General features: G+C 45.9%; 1 protein-coding gene and 1 long non-coding RNA gene across 5 annotated transcripts; one reads left to right on the plus strand and one right to left on the minus strand.

Moving 5' to 3' along the window:
* Window positions 1-94: 94 nt before the first annotated feature.
* Window positions 95-25,047, minus strand: LOC134508443 (uncharacterized). 4 transcript variants are annotated; one of them, XM_063320115.1, is made up of 19 exons: window positions 24,942-25,047; window positions 23,035-23,138; window positions 22,391-22,505; window positions 20,927-21,101; window positions 20,209-20,320; window positions 19,123-19,229; window positions 18,050-18,176; window positions 17,376-17,496; window positions 17,032-17,117; window positions 15,828-15,952; window positions 14,498-14,557; window positions 10,208-10,274; window positions 8,947-9,041; window positions 7,249-7,377; window positions 5,685-5,799; window positions 4,730-4,867; window positions 3,894-4,060; window positions 3,357-3,448; window positions 95-482 (listed from the first exon to the last, which is right to left on the minus strand). In XM_063320115.1, the coding sequence occupies exons 2-19, from the start codon at window positions 23,132-23,134 to the stop codon at window positions 287-289; spliced, it is 2,127 nt and encodes a 708-aa protein (XP_063176185.1). In that variant the 5' UTR covers window positions 23,135-23,138; window positions 24,942-25,047; the 3' UTR covers window positions 95-286. The 4 variants fall into 4 exon arrangements, with proteins under 4 accessions (XP_063176185.1, XP_063176206.1, XP_063176176.1 ...); XM_063320136.1 differs by having other exon boundaries at window positions 23,054-23,138; window positions 24,942-24,983; XM_063320106.1 differs by lacking the exon at window positions 24,942-25,047 and adding an exon at window positions 24,910-24,923.
* On the plus strand, window positions 23,887-27,823 carry LOC134508457 (uncharacterized). The gene is made up of 4 exons (XR_010069058.1): window positions 23,887-24,026; window positions 24,180-24,289; window positions 26,265-26,440; window positions 27,728-27,823. It is a non-coding gene; the product is annotated as an uncharacterized LOC134508457 (long non-coding RNA).
* Window positions 27,824-27,974: the final 151 nt, after the last annotated feature.

Genomic DNA, 27,974 nt, shown 5'->3' on the forward strand with positions numbered 1-27,974 from the left:
ACAGAAGAACCAAGCTGTGGTTGCTGTAACCCATCAAAAAAAAAAAAAAAAAGAAAAGGGAGAGGAAACAACAACAGACAAAAACATGAGCGCGAACAGTGCAATACAAGTTGTCACCAAATGCACTCCATTGACACTTTAGCTCCCAAAAGGTATTGTGTGCCGAAAGTCTAAGTCCTCTGGTCAGGAGCCAGCTTTTGAGCTCAAATTTAAAAACACGGCCCAGTTCCTGGAAACAGCAATGTCGGGAGTGCAAGGAGGTGATGGCTGAGAAAGCCCTGGTGCTCTAGTCCATCTTCCACACCTTTACCTCTGGCCAGCTCCTGCTCTTGACTTGCTCCTGGCTGACACTGGAAGTGCTGATTTCTGGGGAAATTGGCTCGAAGGAACGGAGAGACAAGCTTGCAGCAAGAAGACCCATCCGGACACAGGTATCTGTGTCATGTTTAGCCAGCATCCCTGCAAGGATTCCCGCCATTAAGCTATGGAGAGAAAGAAAGGCAGTTTTGAACACTGGGGAACAACTTTGACCTCAGTAACATGACCATCCATTTTTAAGAGCATTCATTTGGACCCAAACCAACACCTACAGAAGCAGGATATGTCAAACAGAAGGAGGGAGGTTATAATGAATAGTTTTTGCTTTTTTATATTTATTTTTAAATTTGGAGTAACAAATAGTGCTATTGTTAGCATTTTATTCGCTTCTCATCTGCAAAGTTGACATACTTTCCCATTCCACCACATATTCTTTTCTCCCCAGTTTTCCAGGTGAGGCAGGAGAGAAGAAAGGAGTCTAGGAAGGGAAGAATCTCTTTTTCCCTTGCTCTTTAATTATTTCGTCTCTTCTCTGCTCCTTGTTGGTGCCTCGTTACATTCCCTCCTATCCCCAAAGGGGTAGATGGGAAGAGAGGTAAAGCCTCCATGTATATGTGAGTGGGGCAACAGACAGAGCTGGAAAAAGAAATCCAAAGCTGGAATGAGATTGTAGCTTCAGAGTTTTCTAAAATTTAGCCGTGGTTTTCCATTTGGGATTTCCCAGTAGAAATGATGTGAGTGGTTGGAACAACAGTGGTCACCTGCAGGTCCTCGCGAGGCACCGAGGAGACGGTCAGTAGAAGGGGACGACTTTGCCACCCGTGTGGCCTGCAGGGGAAGGCTGTGCCGAGGCACGGATATGTGCAGGGTGGTGTTTGTGATTGACTGGGGACAACTACTGTTTATTCATAGCTAAATGCAGTAATGACGCTCGGAAGCTAAGAAAGGACAAAGAAGAAGTGAAAAAGAAGGGAGAAGATAATGACATCTAAGAGGAAGAAATATGGGCAGGAAAATGTGATGGCAAGGAGGATTAACGAGCAAATCTATGGGGAAGGGAGAAAGACCACTTTTTTTTTTTGCGCTCTGGCTAATTACATCAACATCTTTTTATCCATAACAAAGGCACGGAAGATCATGGTTTCCAAAACCTGTTCAATCTCTCAACAGCTCCAAGGGTTCAGAGTAAATATTTGGGGAAGCATCCCCTAGCAATACCGTGTGCGGGCACGTGGTGTTGTGTTGTCACGGCAGCCGGGTGCAAGGAGCAAACAGCCGCTGCTCTCCGCACACACGCACGGCTCCTTGGGCAGCATCTCTGCAGCCGTAGGAGAGCCACGGGGTCGAAGCGAGGCGTGAGGTGGCCCGGATCACTGTTTCTGGGTGCGCAGTGTCCCCTGACCAAGTCTTCAAAAGTGTGAGGGTTCACAGTGCCTGCGCCATTGAATGTTACATCCTGCTGCACAGTCCCTTGAAAGTGCCAACAGTCTGGGCGTGGGGGACTTTGCCCGTTTACGTGCTGTGGAGATGGCGTGTACGTCAATGTAGTGTCCCGGCATTTCCAGCCTTTTTTGGCACTCTGTAGAAGAGGGATTTCTGCAGCTCAGTGGAGCAGCTGAAGTTTACCAGGAAGGAAAACCCTGGACGAACAAGAGGACTATGAAAATTCCCACACGGACCTGGTGACTGTGGGGAATGGGTTTTCCAGACCAATAGTACTGCAGGAATGCGAGCAGTAATGGCCGCTAGCTTTCAGATAGCTTCGGGAGGAAAAACAAACTTCAAGTACTCCTGTGTCACTCAGTGGAGGTGTTTGGCAGTGGCACGCTTTATCTCACCTTTGGTCTTCCCTTAAATTAGGCTTTCAAAAAGGGAAAAGAAACTCTATAGAAGTTTTTTTCATTAGCCTCTAGAAAAAATTGTCCTGCGGCAAGGGGTAGTTGTGTACCGAGGAGATGGTGCAGAGGGGAGGCTGTGTCCAGGATGGACGGGGGGGGTTGGGCACATCGGCAAGAAGTAGTGAACAAAGCTGAGCTTTCCTTAGGATGGGCTGACACCACAAGGTTCCTCCCAGCCCCCATTCCTCTGCTGTTCCACTTACTGCTCCAAACACCACTTTGGTCATCTTTGGAGAAGACCAGCTTGCGTCTGCAGTCAAATCAACGCATCCTGGTGTTAAGTGGGTTAACTAGCTTGGCGAGAAGCTGTTGATTGATCCTAACTCAAATATTGAGGACTCTGTAAGTTTCAAAAAAGAAAAAGACTTTTCATTCTGCCCACTCATAAAATAAAACAGAAGTGTTGCTAGAGTTATTGGTAGGTTGGAGTAGAAAAATAAAAGGAAATATCTGTCACATACAGCCTTTTGGTCTAGTCCAAAGCCATGAAAGGGTGGAATCAATTATTGTAGTGTACGAAGCAAGAAGAAAAAAACCCCTGACTACTACATGTAGTTTGACAAGTTAACAAGGAGCATAATAAAATATGACTCTGACAGACTGAGAATTGATCAGTGGGGCTAGGAATAACACCTGTCATTTCCTACTCGTATGTACAGCATTGTGTGAACAGCTCGGCGAATTATACAGCAGACTCTTCTGAAGCACGAGCTATTCCCAGAGGCAAATGCAGAACCTGATGAAATGCTTTTATCGGGCGATTTTAGCTACTGAGTGGCAGTCCCACTTCCATTGGAGAAGCGTGGAAGTAGAGTCGTTAGTTAGTAAGACAGCTTTGATGTGAGGTGGTTTACTTTGCTTTTAGCAGCTCAGCCTGGACTAATTCAGAACTACTAGATTGCCGTGAAAGGCTTGGATCTTAAAGAAAAGCAAAACTAATAATGGCAAGACTGGCTTCCAGGATGCTGAGGGGGACATTTTTAGCAAGCTTTGCAAGGGATCACAGTAACAAGTCCTGTTCTTGCGTCCTTAGTGTCTGTTCCTCAAGAATGTCCTTTGCCTTTGCAGTAGAATTTCAAAGAAATCCACTCGCAGCCCTTCCACATTTAGCTGGAGAAGACAAAGTAGTGAACAATATACCTGTCACCGGCTCCTGAGACGTTGACTATCTCCTCCCTGCTGATGTGGATGGCGGGGTAGTGGGTGGCGCAGAGGCTGGCAGCAGCAGCAGTCTGTGGGGGCAGAGAAGGAAAGTCAGTGGGAATTGCCCAAGCTGATAAAGCCTGGGGTGGCTTATGCCATCCAGACCTGCACGGATGCCAGAAAAAGAAAAAGGAAAAAAAAAAAAAAAAGGCAATAATCTTTTTTCACACTTTGAAAGAGATCAGCGATTTAAATGAAGCTTCCTAAAAATGAAGCTTGCGCTTATGAATATTCACGGCAAGCACATTTAAAACTAGCTGACTATAAACACTGCTGCTAGGAGCCAGCAGTACATGGACAGAGAACTTGATTTTCTTTCAGAGCTGTGTATTCCACCCCCCAGACACGTACATTTGCCAGCAGTGATGCCATGATTCCCAGCACTGCTGCCATGCCACCAGAAATAGCAACGGTGCTGTATGGTCCCAGGAAAAAAGCCTCTGAGAGCTCAGAGTTTGTCTCCTGTGCCCTTACCTGTTCGTGGGCTCCTGGACGAAGCGAGATGCTGCCTCCCAGGCTCTTGCCACACAGGAGGATGCCGTGAGCGCCAAGGGTCACCACCACACAGTGCAGGTGGGCCAGCAAAGGGCGGGCCAAGGCCACTGCAGTCTGGACAACATCCTCCGACCTGGATGGCAGCTCTTCAGAGAGTGGGGAAGAAAAAACTGTGGTATAACTGTAAAGGTCCTCGACTGGCCTTTTTATGGGCTGGCAGCCTATTTATGAGCACCCCTACTACTATTTATGAGCACTTCTGAAATGCAGTTGATATAATTTTTTTTCTTGAAATCATAGGAAACACGGAATTCTCCAATGTTAGACTTCCATAACGTACCTCTATCCTATGCTGAGGAAACCACCCCTCGTGGGACTAAACTTATGTCTGTAGAGATTAAAAAACTGTTCTGAAGCATGACTTCCTTGTCTTAAAGCTGTTGGATTTCCACCTGCCTGTGGTGGGATATTTCATTTCTGCAAAGGGTGGTACTGTTGGGACAGGTGCCCTCAGAGCGTCATGCTTCAGAGACATGTTTACAAACCAGACATTGTTCCTGTTTAGCTGATGAAGTGAGGCAAATGGGATCTCCAGTTTTGGACATGGAACCATCCCAGGCCTACTGTGTTCTTTGGTAGATAATCTGTCCAGCCTGGGCCACACAACGCGGTATGGTGGAAGACACCAAAAGTGCTTAAGAATCCCCACTGTGTTATAACCCGATTTGCTTGAGATGGGGGCTGGGGAGGAAAATGCGCTTCTCTAGGTTCTGAGTTATCTAAAAGCGTGACTGACCCTTGTGAGCATTCAATACCTGCTGGCAGAGGGTTCCCCAGGGTCCGATTTATTGCTCTTAGCTCTTGCAGGTTGGGGGAAATGTATGTGAGCGCTTTCCAGCTGTCTGAGAGGAATGGCTTAGAGGCCTTGTTCTCATCTGTTGGCTCATAGCACACTTCAAAACAACATTGCAATTGGTTAGTTAATTAATTGATTAGCGGTTCATCTCTACATCCAAGCAGGATGCATCGTAGAAGATTTAGCGGATCTGCCCAACTGGGGTTATATGTGTAATCTATTAGATACTGAAGTACTATTTTCCCCATGCTGGGGACAAGGTCTCCCAGGGTTTCCTCTCCAGTGCTCAGCAACGACGCCATTGCTTCTGGCTCCGGAGTGATGTAATCAGACTTCAGGTTTGTTACTCCTCTTAGCTGGTTTTGGAGCCTCTGCCAGGTTTTAAGAACATTGCCTCCTTCTTCAGGTTTTGCTTTTAAAAATGAAGGCATAACTCCAAAGGTTTAGGAAGCCTTGTGAAGGATCCCCTGCATACCAAGGGAGGGGGTTACGTATTTTATGGGAAGTGGCAGAGAAATCCTCTCAAAAGTTGTCTTAGCACTTATTCTGGGAAGCAAACTATATTGCTGCTCAAACTGGCAGAAGCACACACATTTGTGCTTGCCTTGAGATTAAAGGCAAAGAGAGCAGCTTTCCCTGGCTTTCTGGCAGTGCCCAAAGGCTATAGCACCTGCATTACAGGAAGTGGGATTTAGCTGCAGAATGAGAAAAACTCGGAGAAAGCAGAAATGTTTCATCTATTTCAAATAGAGCAGCAGAGGCAGCAGAGTATAGAAAGGAGTGCTGAATAACATGTCAGGCAACAACTGGGCATCTCCAGCAAGCCGCAGTGGAGAGTGCTCAGGGTGTGCGGCATGTCTTGGCACACACTCTGTTAAGAGCTGCGGGGCCAGGGCTGGGCGAGTTCTCCTTACCTGCTAGCTGATGCTCTCTAGCTAGTTGGCAGACGTACTGAATAGTGGAAAGAGGCACATTTCCATCAATGCAAACTAGAGGGGCCTGGCACAGGTCCTCCTTGAACTGGGACACCTAGTGAAAATCCAGGACACAGAGTAGAGACAGCTTGAGTCATTGCAGAGGGACAAAATTATTGGTGTTCAGACTCAGGATGCGGGACTTTCATTCGTATTACAGTCCTTAGGTGCAGGCACAAACCTAAAAGAGTGATTCCCTAAGGGCAATGGATTTTTCCATTTGTCTCATCTCCTTCCCTTCTTCTCCTTCCCCTGCTCCCTGACATCAAGAGCTGGACTCAAATGGCAGGGCCCCTCCATCAGAGAAAGATAGCTGCTGGTCCTCACTGGACTACTTTGGTACCCATGGGTCAGTCAGAGACCTACAGGGAAAGGGAATGCTTCTATTTAATGTAGGATTCCCTCTGCTATGCCTGGCTTGACTACGCTGCGCACATCATTTAGATGTCCCTTGTGTGCAACGCCTCCTGAGACAGGTCGTTCATCACAGCATTTTACTCCTGGGTCCTACTGAATTGTGTTGGGACGGGGGACAGTGGAACAGCAGAGCGGGGAGCTGCCATTCCCTCCTTTGGCTCTCTAAGGCTGCTCCACTACTGCCTGAACGCCAGGCCAGTGCCATAGGCGCTTGTGCAGCATCCCTCCCACGTCTCTGCTAATCCTGGTTGGAAAGAGGGGCTGCCAGAATGCACTTGCAGCAGAAGACCGGTTCAGAGTTTCCACTGGCCACAACTGTTTTCTAAAGCTCAGGAGAATTAATCTGTCATGTAATGGTTTTCTGTGCCAAGGCTTGGGAGAGGCAGGGTGGGGATGGAAGTGGGAGCAATGACCATATTTTTCCCTAGGAAATCTCCACCTCATAGGGATGCCACTGGTAAGTAAATTGCACTTAACTTCCATGTCGCTGTCAGTCATGAAGCTTTTGTTCTGTCAACAAAAGAATGAGTAGGGAAGGAGGGTGCAGTGATGGGGCTTTCACTGAATCAGTCCTTAATCACTGCTTCCATTAGCCCCGAGGTTTTGAAGGTTTGGATGTGCTGAGCAGCAGTGCCTGTTGATAGAACTCAGCATGTAGAAACAACAGAGATGGTGGGGAGGGGATGGAACAGGAAAACTTGCTTTAACCAGTGTTCTGTTCACTTTTTTTTATTTTTCCCTAAAGGAGGAAATACCATTTCTTTAGGTGGACTGGATTTGTTGCTGGCTTTGAGGTGCCAAAAATTATAGGTTAGTTCTGGCCTAGATGTCATGGGATGATAGTAGTGGTGATACTGTATGGAGCAGAAACAGACAGAAGCTCCACCTGGGTCAGCAGCAGCAGGGGGCTCTGGTAGCTTGCCATGCTGCTATCTGAGTGGCCAACATGAGGGGATTAACTGTAGGATTTCCCACGTTGCCTCTGCACACTCACTCCCTCCTGGTACAGCTTCACCAAGCTGGCTTCTGACACACATCCACGCTCCTTCGCACAAGAAAAAGCTTACAAATCAGATGGTATGCTTACGTATTGCTCTGTTATCTGGTGGTGGATGTCCATATCTCCCAAGCCGACGCTCAGCTCCCCAGTGCTAGTGATCACAGCACAGTAAGTGGCTGTGCTCTTCCCCTCCAGCTGAAGAACGGCCTTCATGTCCTAAAACAGGGAGGACAGTTACATCTGGAGCATGTTTCTCTTCCCTGGCACACTGGGCTCATTTTTCCTGTGTGCCCACTTGATCGGTAGCCCAGCTTGCCGTTCTCCCTTTCAACCTCCCTTCTCCCTTAAGATAACCAACATTTCAGAGGTACCTTGGTCCAGACAGTGCTGGCAGGTGGCTATTTTTTAATATTTACAACAAATGCCACAGGTTAAAGAAATCATTTAGTAAATGAGAGTGAGAGGTCTCTGCCGTGCAGTTCCATACGTTGTGTCTCTGTTGTAACGGAAGTGGCCTGCAGCCCCGCCTGCTCCCGCCATCCATTCCCATAGCTTGTGTGACACTTCGATGGCCTGCCAACGTGCTGGCCACGTCTTGGTGACACACCCCAGCTAGCAGTTATGTTATCCACCCCACTGACCACACAACTTGATTTTGAGGGCAGCCTTGGAACCATTTTTACAGCAGTGCTGCCGACAGAGGTATGAGGCATCCCTCCTCTGTGGGTCTTGTGAATGATCGACTTAGAGAATTCAGGGCATTTCTTGGAATATATGTGAGGATGAAGAAATGCATCCCTGCCAGTAGTTCACAGGGAAGTTGGAGATTTTAAGGAAAGGGTCCTCTCCAACACTAGCAGTAATGTGTTTTATTACAGCCAAGAATTGCTTGACAGCTGGCCAGCTAGTTGACCTTCTCTTGGGAGACTGCTGACTTTGATGGCACAAAGTGCGCTGTGCTGGGTAGAGGAGGGATTATAGACCTGCTGCTACAAAGCCTTTATAAAGAGTTCATGTTCTTATTGCTTCATTTACTGAATTGCTCAGGTAGCCAGAACTAAGGTGCCCATGTGCTCTGTTTGGATACCAGGGCCCTGAGGGCACTAATGGGCCTTAATGGCCCAGACTCAGCCTCACCTGGGGTCTCCACCCACACCCCTGGCTTGCCCTCAGCCCTGCCTCTTCACTATAGAGACTCTTCTCCTGGCTTTGCTCCCTGCTGGAGGTGGTGAGGCTCTGCCTTGCAGCCCCTGGCGAGCTCCTGCTGCTCCTGGCTCCCTGACCTCGGGGGACAAGCTGCTGCTGAAGTCAGGTATTCCTTTGGTGCAGAGTTAGGGGTGTACGTGGCTATGGGGAGGACCCTACTCCTCTGAACTTGGGAGGTGTCCCGCCTGGGCTCCCATTTCTAGGTTTTCTCTGTCTTGTGCTTTACCCAAACCAGGCTGGTTTTGGCAATACTTTGTCTAGCCTCAAGGTCAGGCTTTGCATATTTATGGCTGTGCTTAGGCCTTCCTAGCATTTTTCATGGTTCCTCCTGATTTACCTCTCTTGCTCCTTCAAGCACCGCTCCCCAAAGCTGAATTCAGACCCCGTGGTTCATACTCCAAGTGGTACATACATCTAGCCTGTGTTTTGGGGGGTGGCTCCTTGCCTTCTAATTGTCTGTAAGTAAAGGAGCATTGAATTATTCCTACTCTCTTATGTCTGCCAGGGTTGAGAAGGCTTTTCCCTCTATGCAACATCATCACTTGGATGCTTCTGAGGTGACACTACTGTGCAACGTACCATGTGGTGGCAGTAGTGCAGGATGGACTCTGAATGTTCATCCTTCCCCACAGCTGATAAAAAGAGAGGAGTCTGTCCAAGACGGCTTAAGCAGTCTAAAAAGCAAATGCAAACAAAGATATTAATAAATCCATCAGAGCACTGTGAACACAGTGACAGCCTGTGCAGAATGAGTGTCTGTAGGAAAGCCCTCTCCTGGAGAACTTAATGCACATCAATCCTTGTCTGGGAGGATGCTCAAGATGAAACTCAGCCACAGCTGCTGCAAATGGCTAGCTGGGGTTGAGTGGGGTGGTCTACATCTGCCTGCTGCACCAGCACCCTGAATTCTCTGGACTTTTTGGAACATCTGGGAATGAAGGGAAAGATAAGAAGGTGGAAGAAACTTCTGCATCAGGGAAGAAACCCTGGCATCATCTCCTTTACCATCACAGGCATGTGGGCTTTCACACATTGCTCCTGTGCGCGGCTTTTCCTGCTGCTAGCCTTCCCACTGCTGTTCCCATCACGCTGTCTTACTAGAACTACTGAATCTGAGCGGATTCATGGGAAACCCTTCCTCCTCTCCCTTCAAGTTACCACACATTATATATCAGGAGGTGGCATTATTTTTTTCCATTCAAGCTTCCCCATTTGTGATCTGAAATGGTAGTAGATTTGTGTTAGGAAGATTTGGGAAAGGTCAAAAAGCTGGAATAATCCTAAAATTGTTTTGTAATCTGCCCCTGGTAATTTCAATACCTGAATGCTGGTCTGCTGCTGCTTGGGGAGCACCAGGTACAAGCGTGATCCTCTCTTGTTGCCAACAACTGTAGCCCTTTCTCTTCTACAGTAATTCCTGCACCGCAGTTCCTCTTGTCTGTGGTGCATGGATCATCATCTTTGAATAAGCCTATTCCTTTCAAATTCTTGTTCACGACATACTTCTATTGCAACTGTAACCTGGCATTAATTCATCACTGAGGGCCAGGCTGTTCAGCAGTCGCTGGAGATCACTGATGCTTATTTAACTTTGGTTTGGGGTCACTGTACTACGTACTCGTTAACTTTGTATTCGTGGACCTTTCTTTTCCTAACCCCCAACTCCCTTCCCTCTAATTTCTTGGAATGGCCCCTGCCTTTTCCAGGCAGTCTGCCCACTGGTATATTGCCTTACGTGTCCCAGATGTTAACAGCACTCAAGAGCTCCTGCTGTTGAAGGAATACCAAAGGACAAATCACAGCTGGCATGCACCCCCAGGCAAACCCAAGCACTAGGCACCTGCCAAGTTTCTTCCAACGCCACCAAAGGTTCGTCTCACTCTTCCAGTGTTTGTTTGCCCACCACCCTGGAAGAAAAAATTGTTAATCGGCAAAACTGGGAGGGCTGCTTGGCATAGATGCTATGTCTCCGTTAACATGTGAGGTGAAGTTGATGCTGCTGAAACGTAGGTCAGCAATTAGAGGGGGCAGAAGCCATCTAGCTACCAGATTGAGGGCAATGCAAACTTCCACAGCCCATCTACACGCTTCAGCTTTGATGACAAAGGCTCACTCCCTAGGAGGGGAGATCAGTTTGGTCTTCCAAAGCATTGCTATTTTGGTCTTATTTACTAAGACTTAGAACAATGCTAATGAGTGTTTCAGTGGATACAAGCTCTGAATTTACCTGTTCACACCAGTGCTGGGACTCCAGAGCTGCTGACCCAGACCTGATGGGTTCTGCAGCTGCCTTCCAGGCCCCTTAGCTCCCCCCACTTAAGCAGTCTGGCACTTTTGTTGTTGGTGGTTGTTTGGGGTTTTTTTCTCTTTGAAGGTAAAATGAGATTTGTTACCTTTGCTTATGCTGCCTCTGTACTTTACTTGTGGAAGGATCTGTTTCAGTGTCTGAATAGTTTTTTCACTCACCCTTCTCTTCCCAAACATCTCCCTCATCAAAAACACCCTTCTTCTCCACCTATGTGGTTATCAACTTCTCTTTTCTCTTGCCTTTGCCTTCCACTCCTCTGTCCATCTGTCAGTCTGTCACAAACAGCCAAATTGTCAGAACACAGGCAGTCCTTCACCCATTTCCTCCTCCTTCTAATTTTCCTGCCAGAAGAATTACACCTGTAAGTGCTCAGATCAATGTGGGCTTCATCTGACTATCAAATGGTTTTAAAGCTCTTGTTTCATAAAATCCTGAAACATATTTTCCATTTCTGAGGACAGCTTGCCGCTGGTGGTCATAATGATCTTCACAGTTCTGGATAATTCAGAGCTTTCACGAGTATGTTGAGCATTTGGGTGGCAAGCGCTGAAGTGTGTGCGTGCCTGCATACAGCAGCTCCTGGCCCACATTCTCTCTGCCCCTTGTTAGCCCAGGTGCACCAGAATACCCCTGCACATATATGTTTTTCTTGCTTGCAAGCACCACTATCTATTCCAAACAAGTAAATGTATTGCTGTCTCACAGTGTGAAATATTCTGCCTCCAACCCATCACTGTTCTTAGGCATTCTCAAAACTCATAGTGAAGCTCCCCAAGGACCCTTCTTCTTCCCCCACCCGAAGCTGTACCTCTGTCCTTTGCACACAATGCTTTCCTCCGCATCCGGCCTTGCAACTGTAAGAGGCTCCTCCCATCTAACTATGCTCTTTTATTACTCTTCTGACCTACAGGCTGTGTTTGTTTGCCCTGACTCCCCCCAGTTCTGCAGCCTGTAAGACTTGGTGCCAATTCTTGACACCTTTGCTTTTCTGACTGGCAGTTTTCCAAGCCCTGAACTGCTCAGACCACCTGAGAGAACTGACTGTATAGAAGCAACCTATGGCCTCTGTCCATCTTTCCACTACTTGTCACTCCTCATTAAACCAGATGCCCCTCCGTTACTTTTGCTCATGCTCCCTGGGAATTGCCACTGGCACTGCCAGGAATGAGGATATTTCCATCTGTAACTGTCTCCTGCTGAGCGTTGCAGATTTCCAAAGCACTGAGCTTGGCCATTTTAATTCTGAAACTCACTATCCATAATAGAGGCAGCCAAGGGAAAAAAAAAAAAAAAACCAACAAAACCCCACACCTACTCCAAAGTAAAAAGCAAGGAGGCTTGTTTAGGCGAGTCAAACAACATGGCTTTGAACGCTGGCCCCTATTTCAATATTAAAAGAGGTACTAACTGCCATCAGTAATGAGCACAAACCCTATTTTATGCAGTTCCACTGTCTGTTTTTCAAAACCGATGCCTGCAGGAATGTTGAAAATACTTATGAGCTCCTTTCGTTGTCTGACATGCTGATCGTTTAGTTCCCTGCACATCCCAAAGGCAGAGTTTCGGGTTTTTTATAGCAAGCCTTGCCCTAACAGCAGATGTACCAGCCTCCCACCCAGGGACCCAGCTGCGGGTGTCCTCTGCTGTTGTACAACCCCACACGGCCTAAAAGAAATGAAGATGTAAATCTCTCTTCAAAGTAGCAGGTGGGTGCAGTGAGAGAGAAACTAGCAGCCTGCTTTTGAAGAAGAAATGATCAGCTCTCATCACACCTTGCCAGCTCAGCCAGTAACTCTAAACCTGAGTGGTACTCGGGTGTCCCTTCTATGTTGTGTTCAGGTGGGGCGGGTCAAGGTGAAAGAACTTAAATGAAAATGGGCTTGCTGAGGTGATTTGAAGTAAGAGTAGGCTGATGCTTTCTGGCAATATTTCAGAGAATTGAGAGTGTCTCTGTGACCTTCTTCCCTGTCCTAAGAGGTTTGAATTCCTAATGTAAAAATGACTCTGCTCAACTTCTGGATATCCTGAGAGAGTTATAACCACAATGCTTCTTCTAGCACCTTTCTCTGAACAAGACCGTGCATCCTTCTCTGCAGGTCAGACAGTTACTTATAAAGCACTTTTTGCTTCTGGATAGCCTTGAAAGCCATATGGGAATTACAACCAGGACAGAATACAGCTGCTTTCTTGCTAACTGGGACAGCACGAGGTGCGAGTGGTGCCCTCTGCGACAAATCCAACACGCATAAGGGTGGGACCTGCTGGGTGCTGAGCTCTTTGAAAAAATCTGTCTTTAAAAGCCAAAACAAAGCAATGCTGTTGAGTGTGCCTTTTCCTCTGTGCCTAACCCCAGCAGCTGTCAGCAGGAACGTTTTGGCTGTCAGTTCCCAAATCCTCCTGCAGCTTGGCACAATTGGACATCAGCTCTAGGTCTTGCTGGTGTACAGAAGGGCAGCTAATGCCTCGCTTTTTCATGCAACAGTAAAATCCCCTTTTTCCTCTTCCCCTGTCAGCTGTTCCCAGCAGGGTCTATAGCTGCCCTTGGCCTCTCACCATGCCATGGGTGGTCCAGGGATCTGCACTCATGTCTGACATGCCAACGGGTGGGTGCCCACCCTTGGACACAGCTTAGCTCCTTATCCTGAGAGCCGAGTGTGGGGTATGTAAGTTATCAGTTAGATCACAGCTGAAGCAGTTGAACTTTTGGCTTTCCAAGCCTTCACAGCTGATGCCACAGCATGTGTTACCCTTGACCGTTATAATACCGTTTGGCCTCTGTATCACTGACTAGCCAACTTCCTGAAGGACAGCTTCCCGAGTGTGTATCTTTCCCTATCTACCAAGAGGTTTTCACAGACTGCCCCGTCTGATGGCAGCAGTTTCCTGCCTTGGCAATCAGCATAGAGTAATTTGAGACATCAAGCAACTTTTATGCAAGTTTCACCACCTCAATCTGTAGTACTTCATATAGCTTGATAAAAATTGTATAGGCCATGCAAATGGCTGCCATTTGCATGGGAATGTCCCAGGTCTCTTCCACTTTAGCTTCTTCGTTGTTTCTTGGCCAAACCGAACTGAGAGGGAGAGGGTCTGGTAACATTTAAAGTGTTCTATTTTTCTAAAGCCATCTTTTTCAATTTTTTTTCCTTTCTTTTGTGACTCAACTCCTTTGTGCCTGAGGAAGTTGGTACTCTTGTTTAGCTGCAACTGTCAGTACTACTTTTCTCAAAGGTTTCTTACCACTGTGAGTACCCTGCACAGAGTGTCTTGCTCCTAGTCATGTTTTTCATAGCTAAGACAGTCCCAGGCAGCCAGAGCTGGCTCTTACCTGGGGATTTCCTCCCTACAGGGCTTGTATTTGAATTAGAGGTCGTTATAGCACAGGCAGGGTCTTTACGTATTGCTTCTAGCTCTTCACATATGTGCTTCAAGAGTGCCCTGGCAGCTCTTCTGCTAAAATAGCTCTTTGGGCTTGTGGCATCAGAGAATAGCCCCAAGGCACCTTAACATAGACTGTAGAGGCCAGAGTCATATCTGGAGATTGTAAGGATGAGACGTTGCTCTGTCCCTGTCTTGAGTGGTAGGGATAGTGACTTTCAGCACAAGAATGGAGTAGGTCAATATGTATCACGCCATTGCCCACCTAGACAACACGCCAAATACGCAGCACGATGCCTCCCAAGTTTGTGCACGTGTGTGCATACAGACATGTGGATATCATGCATGGATACCACCTTCCCCCCACCCCTCTTTGGCTTGGCACTCCTGTAAAAGTAGCTGGAAATGGCAGTGGTGCTAAGAAAACTGCTGTAGATACAGTACCAGGATGACAGGGTTCTGCGCCTTGGCTATAAAGTCAACGTTGATACCTCCAATCACCACCTTTAAGAGGGAAGAAAGAGGTAAAAAGTGGTTGGAAGGACTTGAGGAAAATACTTCCAAGTCATCTTTCCTTTTCCTAGTCACTTTTCCCACCCTCTTGGAGCTATCTTATTTAGACTGTGAAGGCCTGTGCTTATTTTGGATGGCTAGACATGTGTCTGTACAGTCCCAATTAGAAAGAATCCAAATCTCTTCTATATGTTACTTTCTGAATTACGCCTGCTCATAGCCAGCCCAAGCATGGCAGGTGGGATGTTATTGTGCAGACAAATGGGTGCTGGCAGTTTCTCTGTGTGGTGACAGAGTAATATAAGAAGTTGCATGAGTCCGGTCACATCAGTGCCCTTGAAGCCATCTCTCCTGGGACAATTTCTGACTTACCAAACCCCAGAAACAGTCAAGCACTGCTGTGTAAAAAAGCAAAGAAAATGGGGAAAAAGTGGGCAGAAAAATGCAGTCATTTCTTGCAAGCTCCGTGGAGAAATTGCCATACCCAGTGACACTTTACAGATCACTGTCATCTTATTGTCCTACAAAGCCAGAAAAAGCAGTACAGCTCCACAAACAGGAAGTTTTCAGATTCTTTGGGGACATACAGCTGTTTTTTCTCATTCCATCAAATGCTGGGTTGTTGCCTCTGGATTCACTTCCCTCTTTTATGTTGACAAATCCTATTGCAAATGGGTTTTTGAAAAATTTTCATCTCTCTAAAGACTACCTAAAATAGATTTCCTGTAAATTATGCGGCACACACGAAATCCAAGATAGTGAATAAAGTATTAGGGTTATAATGGATCTCGTTTGGGATACGCTGTACCTCTTGTAATTTTGGCAATCATGAGCAGGAGGCCAGCAAAGAGAGATATTTATAAAATGCTTATGGCTCAGCAGCTCAAAATATCTCCCTCCACCCTCTTCCAGGACTACTCCTGTAGTCACGAGTTCCCTGGCACTGAGATCAATACAGTTGAAGTTGTACGTAAGGGCACAGTAAAAGGTGAAAAGGTGATTAAATTTTTAATGGATTTGATGGTCTAAGACTTCACGGAATTAGGCCACTGCCAGTGTTTATTCCCTGCAAATGGGGGTGGGGGAGGAGGAGAGGGTATTTGTCTGAGAAGAATAAAAAATACTAAAGAGAGAATGTCTGCCCGCGTGAAGCAGAATGATCGGTCTCTGGCTGAGTCACCTTTTACTTTTGGGAATAGATATAAATTTATCCTGTGCTGTCAGCAGAGAAGCATTATGTGGAGGACAGCAGGGGACTCACTGGCTGAGGTGGGGTTGTGTCTTCTTGCCGAGGCAGGTTTCCCTTTCTTCTGGCTTTCTGTAGCTTGCTTAGGGCCACTGCAATGCAGCTGCCCACTCTGGCATTGTTCTGGATCAGAGCAAGGTCTGTTTGGCATTTCTTTGAGGAAAAGAAAAAATAGCAGCAAGACCGACCCATCAGAAGCCTATGTAGGAACTGCCTAGAAGGAGAAAGCAGAAAATACATGCTGTAAGACTCGATAGATTTGATGCCTCTATACTATAATCCTTTTGGGGCACATGTACTGGGTTACAATACTGCATGAACACCCTGAATTTTTAAATTTTTTCACATTCCTCCTCCTCTGTCCATGGAGAGGAAACCTGTCATCTCTGTTTGACAGATAGGGAACAGAAGCAAAGGCTACAGAGAGAAAAGAGAAGGTGAAGTGCTTAAACTAGAGCCAGAGAGTCTAAAAAACTCAGAGGATCTTGGCCAGCTTTTCCAGAAGGAAATGCCTACTGAGATTTTTGCCAAGTCTCTATAAGCAATTTTTCAGCAATTTCTCTGGGAGCAGAGTATCAGAGGCTTTGAAAGCCCTACTTTGTGGCTGCATACAGCTCTAATATCCAAAAATGCCTTTACCAATCTGTCCTGACTGACCAGGTCTCTTAGAGGGCTGGCAGCAGAGCCTGGATGTGAACCTGGCTCTCACAAATCCTACACTTACATCCCAGCAAGTAGATCTGCCTTTCTCTTGCCTGTGGAAGAGGATTCCTGCTCACCCAGGGGTGTTTTCCTTCCAAGTTTCTATTACTCTGCACCCACATAAAGAGTTGGATAAGGCAGTGTGATACACAATGCAGTGCTCTGGGAAGCCCAGGTACCTTCCAGTGGTAAGTACCCCACCATGGACAACAATGTCCTGAGACTCCACCACGGAGTAGGCAAGTTGAGGGATCAGATGTGAGGGATCTCTTTAGGCTCTGGACTACCTGCTGTCTGTGCTGGCCTCCAATTTTTAATGCAAAAGTGGATGAGGACAGTAAGGGTGCTCCTGGAAAAGCAGGATGCAGTAGCTAAGCTCTCATCTGTTTGCAGATACTGAAGTGTTTGCCCCTTTCTACACTGTCAAAAAAGTGACAGTGTTTTCCACCAAGCATTATCAGAAGACATATGAGGTACACTGGAGTACTTTATTTTCCCCCATTCAGTAAAAGGATACTGGATTCCAGTGATCTCCCATCAGTTAATTCATTGATCTTCTGTAACATAAAAGGGGTCAGTTCTTTGCCTGTGATCCCCTTGGACCTGCAAATACAAACAAAATGCATGCAGATGAGGAGGACTGAGCTGAAACAGCATCAGAGGAGAAGCACTGCTAATAGCAGATACTTTATCTCCATAAACACATACCATAAAATGGCCTGTAAACAAGCTTCAGGTTAGACAAAACTACAGTTGAAGGCGTGTTGTGGGCTCACCCATGCCCATGGTTAAGCTGTGCTCACCGGTTCACCCTGTGGGCTCACTGTGTGAGCAAAGGATAGGGCTTAGATTGCTTCTCACCTGGCTTCGCTGAGGGCTTGCTGGATGGCCTCTTCGATGACCTGGCCCGAGGCAGCTCGCTCCTCGGGACAGGGCACTGCTATCAGCACCCCGCTGCTCAGGCCTAGCCCCAGAGCGCTGGCTGGGAGAGGACAGGCAGATCGTTAGCGGTTCTCCTTGGATAAATTAAATGCTGAAGGAAAAGGATAGAGGAGAGTGGGCGCGCGTGAGGGAACCCACATTGCTGGAGCTCCTGGTCTTAGCTGACTCTAGGACAGGCTCTTTTCCAGCTACCAATCAATTTACATCTGCCTCTTTATTTTGAAACTGTCTGTACCATAAAAGGGGCAAACAATTTTATTTTTTTTTTTTAAAGAAAACTGATTCCACTTCTGAAGGCCCAGAAGCTGCTTTTGTAAGCACATTAACTCACTTGTTCCCTGCCCTTCACCAGTGTGAACAAAACGTGTAGGAGCATGCCAAGGCGGCTGCAGCTAGTGAAAAAGCTTGCTGTAAAGACTAAACTTCCGCGCTTCTTTATTTTTGAAGCACTGAAGCAGAAACAGGGGAGGTGGAATGGTTTGTTTTTCAGGGCAAACTCTTCTCCAAAGTTAAAAAAAAGTGCCTCATCCAAGGTGATTTTTGTGTCCCTCTTTTCCAGGCCCCTACATGGGCTTTTCCCTTCTGAAACACACCAATGAGTTCAGCTGCCTCCTCTTCATCCCGGACGTGATACGGTGCCTGGAAGCCGCTCTGGCGTGAGAAGAAGGCTGGGAACTCCCTTGACTCACCAAAGGCAGCCACGCAGACTCCCTGAGTCTCCTGCAGCAGCGGAGGTGAGACAAGCAGGTAGTCAGTGGAGGGAAAGGGGACCCACCAAAAGACTGAGACTTTTTCCTTCTACCGAGCTAGAAACTGCCTTTCTTTAGCACAGGATCTGGTTATTTTTACACATCCCATTCTATTCTGTTCTATATCACCAACATTTTTCAAAGCAAAGAGCCAGACTTGGTAACCGGTTAGATGGAATCTGGCTTACTGAGACACAGGAGACATGCACGTACTTTGCTTGTGCTCCGAGCTGGTCAAAAGCCATGCAGCTGTCATTAGCACAATAGCGATTCCAAGGAAACAACCTGTGATCTGAAGATATGTGATGAGCTGACAGGAATATAAATGAGTTCTGTTTGCGATTGAGAAGTATTGACGTTGGCTGTTGCCTGAAGTGCTGGCCCTGGTGGCTGCCCACATACCAAACCTTAAAAAGTGACTCTACTGAAAGTCATCTTGATTCCCATTTTAATTCTGTATTTTATTATTTTATATAAGAAAATACTTTAATAAATATAAATAACAAATAATTTTAATAAATATTAAAATAGAAATATTTTATATTCGTATTATTATTTTAGTGTTTGATGGATCTAGCCTGCCTGATCCATCAGTTCTGGAGCATTGCCCCAGAAAAGCTGGGGCTTTGCAGACTTGCTTTGTCTAAGGGCAGAGAAAGAGGGCATGGCTAGCTCTGCCTTTTGCCTCAGTTGGAACAGCTGCTGGAATGGCCCCTTGGGCATGGATAGATTTATGTTAGGGAACAGCCCAGTGTTTTTATAGCCCCAGGACAAGATAACTGTAAATACGGCTTCATGTCGTCTTGATGGTCATCCGTAAAAATCTGAGGCTTAATACCTGCCCCGACACCACTGGGCATTCTGTACACAAAGTACAGCATTATCTGCTTTCAGGCTCAGCAGCCCATGCTACCTACCAGATATTCCAGTGTCCTGCCAATATCAAGGATAGACTTGACTCCCGCAGATACAACAGCAACTGGAGTTCGTCCTAGCTCTGTCAAGTCAGCACTCACATCCAGAGCTGTTAAGGGACAAGCAGCCGTTGTGTGGGTGATTGTGTTGTATTTCAGGCTGATGTGATCTGCCCTCTTAAAAAGCCATATGTGCCTGGGATGCCACTGCCTGCTTTTGTAGCCACTTAGATCCACAAACAAATATTATAGGTTTAGATCATGCCTTTTGGAGTTGCGATTGAAAGAGACAAAAAGAAGTCACGTGGCTGAGGGCAGAGGCGTATCTCTCAGCTCTTTCATCACATCAATAAACAGCATGCAAAAATTTGGTAGAAAAGAAATAAGTTGTTACAAAGCAAGGACAAAATTCAAGGAGATGGAATATAATTTAAGTAGATTTTGATTTTGGTATTGACATCGCTGGCAAAAAAAGCACCACAGGAGCTTTGCTGACTTCAGGAAACTCCCTGGTCTGGAATTTACATCACATCTGAAAGAGATGGCATCCAGCAGGGCAGTGCACTTACGCTATGCTAGGAAGACATATGGCTAAGAAGAGAGAATGTACTTAAAGGTCACAAACTACACTGCCAAGGCTGGGCCATTTTCCAGAGAAGAGCATGCACCTCTAACACAGCCCAGGGCCTAAGTCTCTTTCGTGGTGAGACTCTCCTCCTCCTCAGCTGAGAGAGAGTTGATAACAACACTGTGCTTGGTAGCCAGTATCAGGTTATTCAGACATTACAAAGTGGGAGAGGTACAGTCAGGTCCTGTTGCACCAGCAAATGATATCCATATAACCCCGTGAAAGCAAAGGATAAAGAGAAACTCCCACCCTCTTAACTGGCCAGTGCTCAAGAGGAATATTCTGAAGCTTCTGGAAAGGAGACACTGGGGAGAAAACAACTGTAGTATGGTCAAGAAGAATGATAACTTTACTCTCCTCAACAGACAGTTACTGCAGGATAGACTGGGAAAAAGGAAAAAGATGGAATTAAATAAAACAGTAGCAACATAGATAAAGGTAGAATGTATTTATTTTCTTACTGTTTTCTCCTCCCCGATGGACACCTCCTATGCCGCCTGTCACAAACACGGGGATTCCTGCTTTGTGTGCAGCAATCATTGTTGCGGACACGGTAGTGCCACCAGACAAGCCCTGTCAGGGGATAACCAGTCACAGTCAGCACCCAGAGTGGCCTGGAGAATACTGTGTGCAGGCAGCTATGGTTGGGGTCTGACAGGCAGCAATGTCACAACAGCCTGCTGTCACCAGCTGACAAGTGAAATTCTGATAAAAATATTCTATTAGGCAAAAATGCAGAGGAATCATCGTCCCTGCTATGTAAGCCGTTCTTGCCCTGATGATAGCAAAGGCCTTTGTTCTCCAGGGCTTTCCAACCAGAAGGCTTCATGGGCAGCTAGTGTCACCTTAAGCTGTCACCTTAAGCTCAAGATGGCCTGCGCGTCACATAGTTTACATGTAATGTGATGATACTTTATCATGCCAATAAGAATATTCTTAGCCAAGGGCTTATGGCTTGATAGACAACCCAAAATGACTTTGCAGGAGCCCTATTTCACGGCTAACATTCCCTTACTCTGTTGCATTTTGACTCTAGATAGGACCACGTTTGAGCTTACCAATAAGATACCACCTCACATGATATTTTCAAGAGGTCTAAAAGCCACCTGGCTTGAAGCTGGAGAGCACTATATTATTGCTGTATAGAAAACGCCACAATCGAAAGTCTGCATACCATACCTGGCTGAGGACAAAAGGAAGATCTCTCCGAGACACTTTAACTACATTTTCACTGCTTGCCAAGAACTCAAGTTCCTCATCTGTAAGTCCCACGTGGATCCGACCCCTTAAAATACCTACAGTGGCTGGCACTGCTCCATTTGTTGTTACAATTTCTTCCACCTCTCTGGCCATGCTAGAGTAAGGTAAGACAACAATTACAAAATTAGTGAGGCAAAAAATCAGACAAGAAAACTGCCACGTTTGACGGCCATTGTTTCCAGTTTCATACAGTTCTCCTGATTTCAGCTAGGTCCAGTTCCTCTTCTGTATCTTCCTAATGGCAGAATTCTTTGCACTTGAATTTGCAGAAATGCAGAGCTCCCACTTTCAGAACTGCAATTTCCAAACTCTGTGATTCATTTTTTTAAAAAAAATCACTTGGTTTACAGGCAAATCTGGTTGTACAATAGACTACTGAAAATGGGGATCTTCTCAAAATACGATGTTTCTGTATCTATTACCTGTTATTTCTCTGAGATCATAGCCCTTCTCAAACGACTGGGATATATTTTTCACAATACAGGCAGTTGGATATAGAGTAACAATAATGCCAAAAATCTGCAGCCTGAGGATACTTTAGCGCTGCAGACTAGATCTTTCTAAGCTTTGCAGGTATTATACCTGATCATTTGTACAATATCCTTTTTAAGAGCAGCAGCTTCTCCCCCTTTCTCAGCTATCTGTACCTATGTTAGGCAATCTTTAACTACTGAAACTACTCCCTCTCCAAAACCAAATTTCTAGAGCTTCCTTCTAAGACAGAATGCCAGGTAAAATAACCGCCAGGTAAAAAGCAAGATGGAAAATCAATACCAAAGCCTTTCTGTGCTTTCTAGAAGGACGGAGGGGAGACTGCAGTGATTTCTGACACTGTAACTCAATGAAACACAAATCTACTTAACACCAACAAATAAAGGGTAGAGATGGGCGTGTGTGTTTCTATACAGGGCACAGAAGGCAGCGAGAGGGACCAGCAGCTCTCACAGTAGCTGCTCTGAGTGGTGCTAAGGAACAGATTTCACTATACAGATTTCACTATTGTGTTCCAGTCCTTTTTGCATTACAAAAGATACACCAAAAGAAACTGCAGAGTGTTTTCAATGTCTGTGCAAACTACGCTGCCAAAAAAGCTGGCAGCTCTCTCTTAGAGCAAGTGATGACATTATCTGCTGCCACATTTTAAAGGAAGCCAGAAATTAAAGGTGTTGGATAGGGAGATAAAAATAGGTTCCCCATATGTGTCCTTAAAAGTGCAAACACAATTGTTTTACACTGGAGCTCATACTCTGCATGCCTAGCCACCTCACATTTCAATTTGCCCTTACAAGGGTTTTGGCTTCATGAAGAATACTGATACTGACCCATCAGTTATATGCCCTGTTCTTAAAACTTCATTGAATGAGGAACATCAAAATTCCTCACCTCAGATTCTGAGGATAGGCCATGCCGTGTGTAATGATGGTGCTTTCCAAGGCTACAACTGGTCTCCCCTCCGTCAGGGCTTCCTGTATGGAGGGCTGAATCCTGACATAGGCACCTGGGGATAAACACAGAAGAGTGAATTATTTGCGTGGGTATTTGCAGTAACTATTGAGTTGTTTTATAAAAGGCAAATTGTCATCATCACAATAAATTTATCACCCTCTTCAGCTGTTCTTTGGGGTGAATTCACACATAACTTCATGAAGACTAAAGCTGTGCTTTATGTAAGTGAAATATTTGCAAAATATCTCTACTGTTAATATGAATAATAATCCCTATCATCATCACTGAGTGTTCCCCTGCCACCATTTTTGCAGATGTGTTGTCACTGGCTCCAGTAACATTACTTTAAATTAACATTACTGTGAATGAACTAAGCCCTGCAACCATGCCCAAAGAATATGTTTTAAAAGAGTGGAAGCACCAAGGATACCATAGTAACTCAATATATTATAAGACTATCATGCATGAAGACTATTGTTGCTCTTTGCTTTGCTCCCAGAACACTGCCAGCAAGGACCCTGCTGCATTTAGATAAGGAAAACTCTTTCCACCCATGAACTGTTTCAGAATACTCTACTCACCATGCAGAAATCTTCTCACCTGGGTGGTCCCACGTGCCACAGCGGACAAATGTCTTCCCAGGCTATAGGTTATCTTCCTAATCATCTTGTGCATATGCATGGTCCTGAGATAACGAAAGTCAGGTAAAAATGAAATAACTAATTTAGCAATGGTGTGACCATGTGAAGCTAAACATAGCACCTCTTGTCTTGATCGTGCAAGGTAAACAACCCTTGCCAAAGGGGATTGCCTGGGGACTCCTGGTGTTTCAAGCATGAGACAGGGTGTCAATGTAAAATGTTAAACTGCAGAAATGGAGTTGGATGAGTTCACCTGGCCCACTGTCAACACTGGGCTGAAATCGTGGTGGAGCAGAGGAAAGGATGAGGAGAAATGAACTAGAGAGAGTTTAGAAGTAGACAGCCTTTTAATTTCCAAAGCGACTTGCTCATGACAAATTGCCGGCTCAGCCACTGCCACCTCCAACCTGAAAGATCACAAGGAGAAATCTACAAGGTGGACGCAGGCAGAGGAATGCTATAAAGAGATGAACCTGGTTTTTGCTGGTGTCTAGGAGGAAACGTGCAGGTCAGTAAAATAAAGAAAGAAGCTGAGATCTGGTAAACCAGGCTGTAACTACAAGGAGCAGCTTTCCCTAGAGCTGGGAGTGCTTTATGCAGGCTCACGTTACATCATCCTTGTGTGCAAAGCCTTGGAAGCAGAGTGGCAATTCAGCCCCAGCAACAAACTCCAGAACTCCTCTGGTCTCTTAGCAACTCCTATTCACTTTAATTAAATTCATTTCCAAACAGAGAAAGACGAGGAGGGAGTTGAAAAGGTTAAGAGACTGGTCTGGTCTGGGCCTCGGGGCAGTTTCACTCAGTGCCTGGCTGCTTCACGTATTTTCCCTAGGCATTTGGTCCTATCTCTCCAGCCTTTCTATTCCTCACCCCTTCACCAGGAGGAAAGGATTCTTTTCTTCAGTCCTTTGTACCTATTGTTAACTTAGATGGTAAGTTAATTAGAATACAGTACTGTGTTCGTGTTACATTTAGCAGAACATGGCTCCGATCTCAGTACAGTGTGTGACACGAGAGCTGTACAGAACCATCTTACACCCAGGAGGAGGGATTCTTTGCCCAAAGCTAAAGATTCATCTCTACAGGACAGCTTCGCCTGTGTAATGCAGGAAAAGGGGGACCGGTTCTGCTGGACATCTCAAGCCATCAAGACAGACGTTGTCATAAGAAGCAATACACACCAATGATCAAAATCGTAAGGCTTTTTTACACTTTCCAAATCCTTTTAAAGACAAAAATCTTAATTAAGTTCATGGAATTATATCATGACACAAACGTGGCAAAAGCTCTTACTTTATGCTTACAACCTCTGCCTGTGCAGTGCTAAGTTCAGCAGCCAGGAGCCTGAGCGGTTCATGCAAATACTCTGGTATCCCTCTGTGTGCGTGTACACACACCCCTTGCTCTCCAGGGCAAAGTCAGCTTTGGAATAAATTCATTAACCAACAAGGTTACGCCAAGGATCGGTTGAGCTGCTCAAGCTGTGCTCTGAATTTTAACAACCCCCCCTCAAACTCTGAAGCACTACAGCCAGGGGTGCTCAAGCTGTGCTGGCCGGTGGATAAAAACCAGCTGGTCACCACCTGAAACCCAACACGAATTAGCTGATGTTCGCTGGAAACTCAGCCAACACTCAGCCTGAGCTGGCTGAAAGATTTTTGAAGCTTGGCAAGTTTTGCAGCGAGACCCTTCCGACCTTTCGCCTTTTAACAAAACTTTGCAGATTCCTAGCGCAGCTCTAGCATAGCCCGGCTTTCCTCCCTCCTCCAAACCGTCCCTGCTCGCTTCCCCTCGTGACCGATGCGGCACACCGACCTCATGGAGCAATGCCCTGGCGTGTCTCTTACCTCTGTGTGCCCGTCTCGCGTAGGGAGGCTGGGTGGGTGCTGGAGCGGTGCCTGATGCAGAGCAGGCGGGAGGGGATGGGGGCTGGCAGCAGCACGGGGGTGTGCAGGCCAGGTGCTCCTGGCTGAGGGAGTCCATTTATTATTAACCACAGGCGCAGCTGAGCTCTGCAACTGCTCGCTGCCTGGGGCGCAGGGGGCCATTTCACCATGGGGCAAGGAAAGCTTCTGTGATTATTTTTGTTCACATGGTGCCAGATTTCCCCCTCACTCTTTAAAAGACTTTTCTCATTTTTCAGATTCCTTGGCACTAATTTTTTTTTATTTTTTTTTTTTAAATTGGTGAATTCATTGCTCGCTAGAACAATGCCCCTGCAGACTGAGCCCCTTTGTACTTGTTCCTAAAAAGCAGAGGAATTGCATTCACGCCTCCGCTACAACTTCGCCAAATGCAGCTGTTAAGCTCCTGCTTCTCAGGGTTGGAGCTCTACCCAGCTCCCAGCTCCCCAGCGAGAAAAGCTGTAGGTCTAAAAGCCAGTTGTGGCCGTACTCCATAGGACGCAGATGCCTGTCCATGCTGAGAACACAAGCTGTTCTCAGAGAAAAACTGTTGTAAAGATAACCTATTGTAACAGGTTTAGGGTAGCTTTGAATGAGGACTTTGAAATTAATAGATCTTTGTCCCTTCATAAAAAAAGCCAGGATACTTTGAGATCTAACGCACAGATATTACGCATGTTTCGATTTTATAGTCTACAGAAAATATCAGAGTTCAGTGTGAAATGGCTACCATGAAGGAACTGATTTATGAGATAAAAGACAAGACATGATTCTGTGCAACTTCCATGCATAACATAAAACTAGCTAAAGTAATTGCTAGTGTATTGCAGAAGTAATCAGCGTCAGGGATTTTACTGCAATCCATTAATAAGGACATAGTAAAACATAGGTTGTTAAAGCAGTATTTGGACTTTACACTTCAAAAGAAGTTTCCTGCAACTTTTGTTTAACTCAGCAATCATGAATGTCGTCTTATTTTCCATCCTTCCAATCTTTTCAACTAAACACATTCAAGGAAACTTCAAACAAAGCTTGCTAAATTACAAAGACAATCCCCCTCTGACTTCTGCTATGTGGTCTGCTGGGAATTTAATTGCAGGAATGATAGATTGCATCCTCAGATACCGTAAAAGGCTGCTGAAGATTTTGTGAATGGTATCTTCTTCCTGGGGGGATGGGTAGCTAGGCGTATTGAAATGTGTACGTAAAATTACATTTTTGAAAAATATACACAAATTATAATGACACCATTTTACTTTCCATTAGATCTATTTGGAAAGACTGCAGTACTGAGGAACCTACCTGGGCTATCACATTTTTGGCATGCTACAGGACAAGATGATTTAGTAATCAAGCTGGTCATTCAGTTTCCAACTGTAGAGATCAAGATCATCTCCAGATGATCTTATGCAGTGGGCAACCAGCTCAGTTGGCCGTATCAGGTAAGTCAGGGGTAAGAGCGTGTTGGTTGATTTGCTGTTTTTCTCCTCAAACCAAGTGAAAACCCAGGCTGTTGGATTTCTAGCTCAACTTTCCAATATGAACTGTAGGCCTCTGAGACAAACCAGGGCCACTAAAGCACTCTGAAGGCACTCCTGCAGTCTTGTGCACATCCCAGGTTTTGGATTTGTCTTCTGGGTTTATTACAACGAAAATAAGAGCTTGTATGAGCAATTTTCAAGGGCTAGCCCCATCTTTTGCTCTACGAGAAAAGCCACTAAACCATGGAGAGAATGGGCCAGTTTGATACTGGCTAGCCCTGAGAGGCAGGCTGGCTGTGATGCGCCCAGCACGTTTCTGAAATGGGATACATGGCTGATGATGGCATAGGGACAAGTGTGACAGGACCACAGTGCGTAGGTGACCGGGAGAAGAGAACAGCTGAAGACAATTTTTGTAGGGAACTGGGGGGGGCCGCATACAACTTGCTCCTCTGCTTGCTGCAGCATTAGCTGACTTTCCAGTCCTGTCTGCCCGCAGCGCCACAGAGGGCTTGCTGCTGGTGCTTCCCCCGCCGGGCCTCAGAAGCAGAGGTTAATATTAAACAGGTTGCTGGTCAAAATGAAATCGCCATGGCAAATTCCTACTGCCTGCTGGGAGCTGGGCCCTCGGGCCACCCTTGCACTTTCATCTGGGAGTGATTCCTACCCAAGTTACCATCTCCTCTGAAACCTTCTCTCTCTCAGGGGCATCACTACTGAAGGCACCAGGGAAATGAGAAGCTCCACAGTAATTTTGTCACGTTGGCACACCTGCCTTGGGACAGTATTTTCCTTTCCCTGTGTACCTGATCTGTCAGAGCCTATTAACCTGCAGCAGTCTGTGAGCTGGAACGTGCTTATTGGTGTCTCCCTGTTGTGAAGCGTGCTTCTAGGCCGCCAGTATCCAAGAGGTGTACTAGGGACACGCAGAATCATACGGAACACGCTTATTTAATCATTTATTTATTTTACCTTTGTGTGAACTGTGGTGCCTGGAACTGGCTGTCTTACCAGGGCTGCCACGTTAGGCAACAATCTAACCAATACAATGGCCTGGTACAGTTGTTCTTTAGTCATTTATCCCATCTCCAAAGGCTTACATCCTTGCACTCTCAGCAGCATTTTCATGATCGTTCTAATGGTTCCGAAACAACTTTCCAGATTATCTTAATGGCTTGGTGATAAAAGTATTTGATTAATTTCTTTTTTTCCTAACATAAAGTATTTTTTTTCTCCATCTGTTTCTAGCAGAATCTAAGACTGAACATACAAACCTGGTGCGGTTTTTGAACTTCTGTTTCAGTGCTGAACTTTGTATGAAAAATGAGATGGAATCAGGTGTGGAAAATAAGTTTCCTCTTATTAATGTGAACTTTTATAAAAAAAGGTCTTCCTCATTCTCGTGGCTCAGTTTTCCATTGAACATCCTGGTGTTCTCACAACAGTGACTTGTGGAACCAAATTTACAAACTACCTGGCATTGATCACTGTGCTG

This window comes from Chroicocephalus ridibundus, chromosome 1 (assembly GCF_963924245.1).
Source record: "Chroicocephalus ridibundus chromosome 1, bChrRid1.1, whole genome shotgun sequence".
Taxonomy (NCBI): domain Eukaryota; kingdom Metazoa; phylum Chordata; class Aves; order Charadriiformes; family Laridae; genus Chroicocephalus; species Chroicocephalus ridibundus.

Coding starts and splice junctions, on each gene's coding strand:
- LOC134508443 (XM_063320106.1), bottom strand. Junction 14,558..15,827: donor ACACAACCCCACCTCAGCCA/GTGAGTCCCCTG, acceptor TCCCTCTTAAAG/GTGGTGATTGGAGGTATCAA. Junction 483..3,356: donor GTCTCAGGAGCCGGTGACAG/GTATATTGTTCA, acceptor TTCTCTCCATAG/CTTAATGGCGGGAATCCTTG.